The sequence below is a fragment of the Necator americanus genome, chromosome V (assembly GCF_031761385.1).
Source record: "Necator americanus strain Aroian chromosome V, whole genome shotgun sequence".
Classification (NCBI taxonomy): Eukaryota; Metazoa; Nematoda; class Chromadorea; order Rhabditida; family Ancylostomatidae; genus Necator; species Necator americanus.
This window is the reverse complement of record NC_087375.1, coordinates 17947572-17959288: the sequence shown is the minus strand read 5'-3', so window position 1 is coordinate 17959288 and position 11717 is coordinate 17947572. Positions and strand designations below refer to the sequence as shown.

Below are 11717 nucleotides of genomic sequence, written 5' to 3'. Positions count from 1 at the left end.
ATGAATCCAACTTTTGCATTTAAGTTCTCAGCCAAATATTTTGGAATAACTTTGAGCTATTTGGTCGCTCATGGATATAAGAAAACTCCTACGGTCGAATCTCTTCAACTTTTTCCTTTTCTGTCCACTAAATCCTCCAGAATATTTTTGCTGTATATTCTTCAAGTTGATTTGAAACTTGATTGGCGCCTACACTAATGAGAAGTACTCATCGATTAAAATACTGCGTTGTAAGTGGCTCATTGCAGGTGTAATGTAACTGATCTAATGACATGCAGGAGACATATTCTCAAGCATGGATTTAGGCACTTAAGATGCACCTCCGTTTTATGGCGCTTGAAAATTGACTCCTTCGACACCTGCTTCTCTTTGACCATGATGCAGGCATCAATGTGCCTCAGCTGTAAGGAACCTGCGAGGTCTATTCACAATGATTTAATAAAATTAGTGTCCTATTTTTGTTTGTGTTACAATCATAGAGAAACAAGTTTCAGAGGTATTCAGTTCTTTTCGACCTGTAGTTCCGTAGACCTTTAGTTTGGTGTAAATTTTGTTCGATCCTTTGATGCGCTGTTAAGCATAAGCGTATCTTAAAGTAAAAGCAAGCTTTATGATGATGTTTTACTTTCTATGTGATATTTATTGCTTTGAAGATATCGCTGTGTTGGTTAGAATTTGCAGTGGAGGCGTAGCACTAACTGAGGAGACACTTGATGGCTCTTCTGTTTTTTGAACATGTCAGAGAAAATCTCAAAAAAAAAAAAACCGTGGGAAATAAAAGAAATTATATGTCCACAGGTGCGATGAAGAGGAGCCAGGCTCTCTTCACGTGAAGGGGGTTTAGCTCATAAGGTGCAGCTCGAGTGATGAGGATCCGTTCGCCAACGGTCCAAAAGTTAAGGGGATAGCTTTGCCAACCGTCCAAAAAGTGAAGGGGGTCGGAGCAGCGGCTTTCACTATCGAATGTGTGTATGTATGTCTTCCTCATTTTCGAACGAACTGAATAAACCGATAATCTTCTTCCGGCAAAGCCGCGCTTATTTTCATAAAAATTCTCCCGTCAGAGCCGAAAAAAATCTCACTTAATTCCTAATATCACTTTCCTCCTATTCTTAGTTTCTTTATTTCAGTTTTTATAGTATAAAAGACGATTTTCATAGAACATAACATTCTTTTCTTCTGTTAAGAAACTATGTTAAGATATTGCATGCGCAAACAAAAAAGATGGGTGATGCATGGAGAGAATGTTGTTTGTAAAACTTATTTATGAAGATCTGACAAATTTATCATTCCTAACGTTGTAAGATACGTCTGTTTTCACATCAGAAAAATTTATTTGTCTTGAGCGAAAGATATGTGAAATTAAAAGAAAGGAGACATAAACTTGTATTTCCCAAAGCATTTTGCAAATTATATTTTCACATTTGCACAAGATTATCGTTTTATATAAAATGCTAAACGACGTCCTTGAGGACTGTGGCGCAATGTTATGCTTTTACAGCAGTGAATTAAAAAGAATTCAAGTTCAAGGAATGAAATACCATTCGTTCTTCTGTTTGGCTCCTAGATACATATTACCAGATCTAGTTATATATTATATTTGTGATTTACATATATTTGCACATTTATTTATTTAAGCTTTACCAATTTTTATTAGGTGCATTTATTTGCCGTCTCAAAATTTTCACTCTTTTAGTTATTTCGGACCAGACATCAGGTGGAAGTGACGCGTAGTTCGCTTTCAGTAGTTTAGCGGTCTGGTCTTTCACTAATACAACACTCCGTCCAACAAGTCGATCATTGATGTCTTATTAGCGGAGTTAAATGAATTGGAGTTCTGATCGGTCTTTTATTCATACTATTCTCTTGACATTTCGTCACACTTGTAATTTGAAAACTGTCTGGTTGGACAAAGACCAGTCGTGTAGTCATCCTTGGTAGAAGGAATCATTTTGTGGAGAAATAAAAGCGTTTTTTTGGAAATGTTTCTAGTTTCTTTCTTTGCCGCTGTAGTCGAGCGATGCTCATGTAGAACAACGTTATTTGTGTATTCTTTCTCTCTCACAAAAGCACTCATTTTTTTTGTACTGAAAAGAGCCCACAACATGCTCCAACTTCAAATTTTGTATCAACACTCAATGCAGTTAACAAAATCTTCATTCATTTGGTTACGGTTCAATTCAACTCGTTTCGTTCACAATAGGAGAGAAGGCTTTCTCTCCAAGGATTTTCGTTGAAGAGTTTTTTGGTTCTTCGTTTCCTTGAAGGCGACATTCAGGGGTACCTTTCTATATTTAGTTGTTTCAGCAGCAAGTACATAGGGTATGAGATGTACTTTGCGGATAGTGAGTGAGTGGTGAAAAATGTTAAATATAGGGTGCAAATGTAAAAAAAAAATTGTGCAACCCCTCTCCCCCGTAGAGGAGGGGTTTTTGGACAGTTCTTTTCTCCATTTACAATTTGTTTTGAAGAAATTTACAGAAATTCTCTCATCCTACCTATCCTAATATCCTAATAGTACTACCAAGGTGACCATGAAGATAAACCCATAAAGATGTGGTGTACAATTGCAGATGTAGGGGAAAGACTGATCAATTATTCTGTGCGTGTCATGCACTCGACGTCTTAAAACGCGACAGCCTTTGATGGAATCTAAGTGCAGATTTATTCAGCAGATTTACTGGTATTGTAACTTGCTAACATATTCCTTCACACTCGTGTAAGCAGTTTTCTTTTCTTTGTGAGGATTTTCGTTGCAAATTTTAACCCCTTCATCCAGCTCAGCTGATGTTTTATCGCTCAGGGTAATTTAACCATTGCAAAGACGTGATTGAGTCCGCACGGTCGGTAGTTTTACACTTGGCAACCCCATCTAGGTCTTTCATCTTTACGTAATCGACTGGCTAGTATCAGATTCGTCTGCGAGGATGAAGATCTTTCACTTGAACCCAGCAATTCATTTTTCTGCCTGTGAACACATTGTTCTGCCACTCATAGAAGTCTTTTTCTGAAAAATTTGAATTCGAGTACGTTGATGCATCTTGAAGTGGTTTATGAATAGCACTCCGTTATTTCCGTGTCCTCTATTATCTCCAGTCGTGAAGTATTCTTAGCACTGATTGTGGATGCTGTCCAGTCAGAGAAATTCATCACACTTTATCCACCCACATTCTCCTCTCCGCACCCTCTGTCAACGCCGGCACGAGTAGCATGCTAGCAGTTTGCACAACAACTAGTATTAGTTGCTCGTCATAGCATCGTCGCCGTGCTGCCGCAGTCTGTTCTCTTGGGCTCTGTCTCTCTCCCAAGGAAAGGATACTCAGGTCATCCGAACGATATGCAGCCGTCGATCGGGGCGCAGTTAAATCGCGCCTCGTCGCCGATACGACAGCGACTGCGTAGCGGGAAGCGCTATGTCGTCGATCTGCATTGGGATTCGTTGAATAATCTGAGTGATTGTACGGTGGAAGAGTTGACGAGATACAGTGAGTTTCGTTATTGTTTAACTGTATTTTTCAAATTAATTAATTTAAATTTAATTTTGTAATTTTGATTTTGAGGTAATGTTATTCCTGAGTTGTGTTGTTGCTCCTGTTTTCCTCACACTTTTTTTCCTCTCATCTCTTTTTTCTACCATTTTCAAGAAGATTATAACTAGGATCTTCAAGTAACAAAAGTTTCAGACAGGTTCCCTTTAGCAACTCACGATTGAAGTCAGCTGCGGAAGGGAAGCGTTAAGCTCTTCATTACATTTCGTGTTCTAGTTTAATTTATGTATTTCTTGTTGTTTTAACTGCATTACAAGTAATCGATAGTGCATGATTAGCTTTCACGATCGGTAATAAATTCCCGATGCCCGGCTTCTTTATCCCATGGACTCCCTAACCATGGCACCAGATTATCTTTCATTGACTATTCATTTTACTGATTGGAGACTACTTTGTTCGTAATATAATTTTGAGGAAAACAAAAGGCTATAGGAATTGTTCGGTTTTTTTTTAAATTGTTTGGATCAAAGATTTTATACGAAGTATCGGTGATTCGCGATGATTAAGTGGTTCTCCTATCAATCCTGTCGTGTTGTGCGCTGTCATCGCATCTTCAGTGTTGTTCCTTTTGTGGTGAAAGAATATGGTTGTGTTGTTATCAAATTGTAACGTTCCAATAGTGATCTCTAAAACCAAATTTAAAAACATACTCTGTGCGAATGCTGTAATTCACATTTAATCATCAGGGACGCTGTACACAAATGTTCTTGAGATGCTGATAGGTATCTGAAGGCTTCTAATGTTTCGCAGGAAGTCATATCTTAAAATAGAGATGGGCAGTAAGAACGTGGCGTTTCAATCAGTTTTCGAAATGGTAGTGTAGTTTATAAAGTTCTATTTTTTCCATGATTCGAAGCTTCTCTGCATTTATCAATTTTTTGAAGGTAGTAAGCACACTCTCATTTTTCCAGGCCTATTTAGCATTATGAACTGGAAATGGCGCCATTTCTTTGCAAAAAAGTTTTACCAGAGATAGGTTTTTAGGAAAGACACATTCAGAGTTCACATTCATCTGAAATGTGAGGAGTCACACAAGGCCTCATAATAAGCTGAAAAAGCTGAAATATGTGGGCTCAGCTATCTTATTTATCTCGGCGAGAAAATCAAAACAAGGTCGAGGCGGAATGCGGAATGCAGAAACAAAATAAAGAAGCAGATAGGAGCGCTATTATCATCGCTATTGTCAGCATAACACTTAAATGAAAGCAAATGTTTCTGATGTTCGATGGTTATACGAGTCCGGATCAAGGCACTGAGGTTTCCTAGAAAGGAGACTTGTTTTTCCTGGGCTCGAAATCTGATATGCTGTTTTCTAACAGAGTCGAGTTCATGAATACGCGTTGCTGACACCCCGCGTACGCAGGTACATAGCACTTTCGAGGTGAAAATAGTGGTACAACGGTGCGAAGTAGAGATTCGTCCTTTGGTTTTATCAGCTTCACGTTTCGAACGATTTTCTTCGCATTCTTCGAGGAGAGGTGATTTCTGTTGCGTATATACGATTTTTTTTCTTCTTGAGAATGTGAAAAGACAGGAGAGTCTTCGAGAAAGTTCTATTAAATGTTAAGAGCTCTGAATTGAGCTATGAAGTAGCCCAATAGTCCTGGTTACTGTCAATATCTAGGCACGCATAAATGTGTAAATGGATGAATAAATGTCATTTCTATAAAAGTTTGTTCACAACATGGTCGCCGGAAAATCGGACAACTACCACTTATAATGTTTTGATTCTTCGTAATTAGAGTTGTGAAATCGAAAAAGAAAAACCAAAATCAAAATACCTAACGATTCAGTACCTGTCACGACTTCTCCCCCCACCCACCCCACCCTCAAAAAGCCCGATTGGCATTGTTTTTCTTTATATTCGTCCCTTTTTTATACTTACGATTTGAATTGCGTTGAGCAGAGCAAATACATGTAGAACTATTATTTTTCTTCACTAAAATTCGCTATCAACAGCGATTACACGCTCCAGCAACTCTTCTGTCCGTCCTTCAATATCGATTGTGTTAACAAAAAAGTTTCACTGGAGCTGTGCTATATCAGCTGCTCTTCGCATACTTCGTAAAACTTTGAAAGGGTTTTTTTTTCAAATTTTGGCAATTTTGAAGCAATGTACTCCTTCCATATATCGTTCTCGAAAGCTGACGGCGAACAAAATCCAGCCACTTACGCCAACACCGATTGAGCGCAAAAGAGTCTCGTAAAGAGTTTCTCGTTTCGAACTCGCTGGAACAGCTGCTGGACTGCGTTGGTGTCACTGCTGTACATAACACTAACGTTTCTGTTTTTTGCGACTCCTACTGGATCTGATAGTCCATAGTTTTCATTTTAGTTTTGAAGTTTGTAAGAAATGTAACAAGCGCATACTGCATTCGGCTTTGGTTTATTTTTTGCATAACATTCGTATTCCTTGTTTTCAATTCTCAAGTCTTATTATTCCTTCATGACTGAAATTTCCACAGGCAGACATTGGACTTTCGAATGTTTGTTTAGTGCGTTCACTATGTTCACAGTTGTATTTCTGCTCCTCACATAAGTTGAGTAACAGGTCGTGCATATATATGCAAAAGAAAAATTAGTTGGTGCCAAAAATAGGGCTATTCTTCTTAACTCTAGTCGTTAGCTCATTATTTTGTCGTCCGTTGTTTATTAATTAATTTGTTTTTTTTTTTTGCTAAAGTATCGCGTTTACAAGTCTGATTGCTACCTGCTCGTGGTGTCCCTGCTGTATCTAAACGCAATCATGCATTCAACTGTACGCATTGGGGTCGTATATGCTATATAACCTGCACTGTTATATGGCGAACGTTATACATTGTTACGCATTGCAGAAAGGTGCTGTTGTCCAGCACATCGCCAAAGCCCATAACCTCAAAGGTTGACTCACTGAAGGGGTTTTTGGACACAGAATCTTTGGTGACAACCACGGCAACAACCTATGTTGAACTGAATACTGTCGGATGAACTCCAACAAACCGTCCCGCCTAGGCTTTCCCTACATCGATGTGTGTCGTTTGCTGCGCTGCAATAAACGCGCTTAAGAGGTCGGGCCGTAGTCAGTATCAGAGACTACACTATCCGCTGCGGTGATGCTGATTGAAAGGTGGCTACCTGACTGCTGTGAGAAACGACTATAACAACCTAGAAGAATATGTCTCAACGTCGCCTAGATGCGCCGATGTGCGACTGTGCGATTGCAGAGGATGTAAGCTCTGGGTCGTGATTGTCCCATCTGCACCTACGGAAGCTGCTGAGGCAACAACAAGGAAGCCTTCTATCATGAATCCAATGCGTAGATGTCTAAAACATCTAGCCAGCTGGTGGCCATCGTCATAATAGAAAAAAATGCGAAGATGGGACTTGAACAACAATACGGTGTGCTTCGAAAATGAGGAATCATCAACGTCATCACGTGGCGAGGGTCAACCTTGTTGACGCCTGAAGAGAAACGCGCCCGGAAGATGAGAACACTCAAACTTCAGCTTGACTACGTTCTGACTACGATAGGAATACTCAGTCGGGTATTCGAAGATACGGAGCTGTTTGGGACGTTGCATTTGACTCTGGCCACCGTCCAGTTCTACATACTTTCAAGATACGGTTCCACAAGAGAAACTGAGGAGTTTCTTCAACCGAAAATCGACATGGTAGATCTGAGAGACAAAGAATGCAGAGCGAAATTTCACCGTGTGTCTATTATACATGTGTGAGTACATACCACACAATGAACCAGGAACCAGGACGCTCAGCGATGATTCCTCCACAAATCCATATTCAACTCAGTATGCTCGCAGCAGTGGATATTTATATAGATAAATATATACGCAGGAAAGGCGTCCGAGAAGGAAGCTGCGTCGCCATTTTCAAAAAGACCGCGAATGCGAATGGACGTCAAGTGCGAGAACTTTGAGAAGGTATAGGAGGACAAGAAACCGCGAAAAGCCTATGCTTCACTGAAGAAGTCTAGCGGCACGAGGGAAAGATATTCTTTAATGTTCAACACTATCAATGGAGTAGCTGTCGGTGAAGCGACTATTCCAATTTGGAGGAAACACCTCAAGACCTAGCTGTGCCGGCAAGCGCCGTCAGCTTCTGAACTCAAGTACCTTCACACCGACCGAGTCGGAAGTTCTGCTCCGTGTCCAGACGATGAAAAATGGAAAATCTGACTGCCCGCAGAGCTCAGAGTCACGCGGGCCCGCGGTTTGGCGGCTCTGCGGTTTCGGTGGTTATTGACTATTTACAACAGTGGGCTCAATGACCATCAAAATCGCAGAGCCGCCAAACAGCGTGCCCGCACGGCTCTGAAGTCTACGCTCGGCTTAAGATAGTGGTCGAAATCTGGTCGCTGTAATTGAAGCCAATGCAATTGGCTTGCCTTGACTTTGAAGCCTCTTTCGACTCTTCTCATCAAGGCCGTTTTCTGTACGCGCTCTGCGCCGATGGAGTACTAGGAAAGTTTGTTCGCTTGCTTGATAATCAACGACCAGCTGCTGCAGTTCGAACACAAGCCGATTGCACAACACCCTTTGAGGTGGTAACTGGAGTAAGACAACGGGCAGTGGCAGGACCCTTTTTTTCAACTTCGCGATCGACGACACAATGGGAAGAATAGTCGATCAGTGTCTCGCCGACATCGTCTTATCACCATCGAGTGCCCCTTAACCGATCTCGCCGTTGTCATATTCGCGGGAAGCAGCGTAAACCTTCAACATGTTGGTAAATTTGTATCGAAGTTGGCTGCAGCCTATGGAGCACGTCTACGCCCTGATAAATGCAGGCAGTTGTTGGTCTCTTTGAAACCTCGGACGGGAATCAGGGTGGACGGAAAACGAGTTCGAGTTCACCGATGAGTTCTTTTGCCTGGGCTGTGCTCAGTCCCCGAACAACGGCAGTCCCGGGAAAGATATTCAGCAAAAATGCGCTAATGCCTTTCTTCTGTAATTCTCTGTGTCTTTCTTCTGTAACTGTAACTCCTTAACTAAATGCCTGTGGTCGAACCCCATCACTAACGAAGTCAAGTTGTGAGTCTATCTATCCGCAATTCGCTACATCATGATGTGCGGATCGAAGACTTAGACTGCACAGTCCAAGGTCTGTCACAGTGAAGATCTCTACTCAGAAATTGATGTAGTGTGCCGGGGGATGACATGTAAAAGATATCAACGTCTTGCACTGTCATCGAAAGTGGCTACAGAAGATCGTTTCCGCTTCTTTGGTCGTATATTAAGGAGACCAGCAGATCGCCTTGTTTAACGGGTTCCGAAGAGAATGTGAGTTCAAGCTGGAAGAGGCCACCCGACAGAAAACGGAAGTTCTGGACTGAGATTGGCCGAAGAGAACCTGAGGACACTCGGCTTTGATAGACAATTCAGACGAGACGTAGGGATTCGCAGGATATGGAATGGCGACAAATTGGTTGGTTCTGTACAAGCTCTTGCTGAAGATAGAGAAGGTTGGGCAGAGCTATGTTCAAGGACGGCAGACTTCATTAAAGATGCGGGTAATCGCATCTGGCGATGACACCAGCCCGCAGATCAAGTGAAGTCAAGTCAGTGTTGTGTATATTACCCGCTAATATTGGTTCATTTCGAGTGTGACTTACTTGACTTAATCGTCGGAGGGGTGTTACGGCCTAACACGGCTAACCGCATCTTCGCCGGGGTGTGTCGTCCTTGAACATATCCGAGCCGACCCTGCTCAGCTAGAGTTCGCATAGAATCTACCCATCCGTTGTTATTCCACCTTGCGGCGCAATTTCACGTTTTGACTGAACTGCCTGTCAACGCCAAGTGTCCTCAGATCTTCTTTCACCCCCTCGTCCAGAACTTTCTTTTACGACCAGGAGACCTTTTTCCAATTAGGATCTTGAAGCATCTCCAGGACTATTTGTAAAAAACGATTAGACAGTCTCATCATAACGTGACCAAAGAGGCGTAGACAGTTTTCCATGACTACTTCAGAAGGCCGAGCAACATGTTGATGTTTTCCAGGTGTCATCCGCCGGTAAACCATGTTCATTTCCAAATAAAGTTCTTTGTTATGGCATACCAACAGCCAAAAGTAGCCTAGTAGTCATCTAAACAGCTTCTCTCCACCACCGTCTCCGGTGCTGCTTAAGTCTCCGATCTGTATATCATGATAGGGCGAATTGCGGATAGGTAGAGTCGCAGCTTGACTTCGTTGGCGACGAAGGTCGACTACAGGCACTTTGTCAATGAATTGAATGCCGAGTTAGCTTTAGCGCATATTTGCTGGATATCTCTCTTGTAGCTGTCATCGTTTTTCAGCATACAGCCCAGATAGCAGAACTCATCCACGAGTTCGGTAGGATGTTCATTCACCCTGATTCCCGTTGAGGGTCTCGAGGAGACTCACATCTGCTTGCATTTATCAGAGCGGAGTCGCACTTCGTAAGCTGCAGCACTTCAGTTTCCACTTCGAACGGTGTAGTACATCCTGCTGGTGTTCGGACGGCAGCAGTTCTTCTATTCATGTCGTTTATTAGGCGTACGTACTTTTCTGGAACTCCATTGGCGAGAAGCGCATTGAGAAGACGGCCTCTTTGAGGTGAATCGAAAGCGGCTTTGAAATCCAAGAATGCTATTTGTAGAGGCTTCGAATACCGCTGCCACACTTAAATCACTTTTCTCACAATAAACACCTGGTCAATCGTCGATCGACCAGAGCAAAAGCCGGCTTGCTCGTCACGAGTGGTTTCTTCGCGATGTCGGATCAGTCGACCCAGGATGATCCGCTCCAAATACTTGTACATTACACGCAGCAATGATATTCCATGGTAATTGCTGGGTTCCGTAACGGATAGCTTCTTGTGGAGAGGAACTATAATAGCGTGTCTCCATGAGTCAGGAATCTTTTCGTCAATCGATATTGAACGGGTGATCTTCGTCATCTCAAGAATCCTAGAAGGAGGAAGAGATTTCATCATTTCTGCGCTAATTCCATCCTCTTCGTCAGATTTTCAATTCTTCATTTTTTTTCAATACAGACTAGAACCTCCGACAGTCGGTGGCTCTTCGCTGACCATGGTGTATATCTGTCCTTGGTTGTACACGAGTTCAGGGACCGACGGCGCTTTTCGGTACAGCAAAGTGTTAAAATGCTCTTAGATGGCCAAGGTTGCGTCTCCGACAGCGACTCCGTCGGCTGTGTTCAGGACAGGCGAACACCTCTTCATTTTGCCGCTATACTGCCTTAGCAATGCTTTTCTCGTGTTCTTGTCCTCCCACGCCTTCTCAAGCTCCTTCGCTCTTGATGTCCATTCGTTCTCGCGATCACTTTTCAGCTGACGACGCAACCTTCTTCTCAGACCCTTCTCATGGGTGAAGTCACCGGTAGTGCGGTAACACATACACAAATGTACGTGGATTTTACACGAAATGTACGTAGACTGTCTGCATAGCTGAACAGTCTAGATAGACCTGTTGGAGTTCACTTGACAGCGACCGCTAGTTCAGAGTAACGAGACAGATGTTTGTCGCCAAGGATTCCATGTTTCCCTCTGGCATTTGACCTTCCATCTGGCTCTGGCATGGTGCTGGACGACAGCACCTTTTCGCAATGCATGGGAAGCTTTTGCCATATAGCAGTGCAGGTTGTATAGCTCGTACTTTTTCAATGTGTACATTCGAACGCCTGATTGCGTTTAGTTGAAGCAGGGCCACCACGAGCAGGTTGCAATCGGCCTGGCATACGCGGCCCCTTTCGAGTGTATATTTCACTGTTTTCCAAGCAAGACCTCTTTACATGGCTGGCAGCTTTCTGGTTTTTGTTTGAGAGAGCATCGTAGGAAACGGCGTTGAAGACGACGTTTTTTATGACGAGTTCTATTGCAACGCGCCACCCTTCTGCACACCCAGCTCGCATTCAAGTGCGATGAACATCAGTGATGTCTTCTCATTTGCCTATTCAAGTAAAACCAATTAATAAACTGCTAACGGGACCGAAACGTATGCATAGAGGAACATTCTAAAGTACTTCGTAGTAACCAAAGTAGTTCCCATCTCTTCTGGGATAGATGAGCGGAATCGTCCTTGATACCGCAATCTATAACCCCATCTCCAGCTTTTCACGCCGACACCACGTCAGAATCATGGTATGCTGCTTTCAGCTGATATATCGACGAAATTGTGACTCACCTGTGAA

The 11717-nt window shown here is 42.6% G+C and overlaps 3 protein-coding genes across 6 annotated transcripts in view; 1 reads left to right on the top strand and 2 right to left on the bottom strand.

Annotated features, from left to right (window-relative positions):
• Positions 1-3337: 3337 nt before the first annotated feature.
• RB195_014281 (uncharacterized protein) overlaps positions 3338-11717 on the top strand; it is a gene marked incomplete at both ends in the record, with an annotated part of 68964 nt that continues 60584 nt past the window's right edge. For all 4 annotated transcript variants that reach the window (XM_064204468.1, XM_064204471.1, XM_064204472.1 and 1 more), the window contains one exon: positions 3338-3485. In XM_064204468.1, coding sequence (XP_064060345.1) covers positions 3338-3485 — 148 coding nt within the window. The remainder of the gene's footprint in view (positions 3486-11717) is intronic.
• RB195_014283 (uncharacterized protein) lies at positions 9892-10500 on the bottom strand (the record flags this gene model as incomplete). The annotated part of the gene is made up of 2 exons (XM_064204474.1): positions 9892-10167; positions 10216-10500. 2 exons carry the CDS (start codon positions 10498-10500, stop codon positions 9892-9894), a joined length of 561 nt encoding a protein of 186 aa, XP_064060355.1.
• RB195_014282 (uncharacterized protein) lies at positions 10678-10923 on the bottom strand (the record flags this gene model as incomplete). The annotated part of the gene is made up of 1 exon (XM_064204473.1): positions 10678-10923. The coding sequence occupies one exon, from the start codon at positions 10921-10923 to the stop codon at positions 10678-10680; it is 246 nt and encodes an 81-aa protein (XP_064060354.1).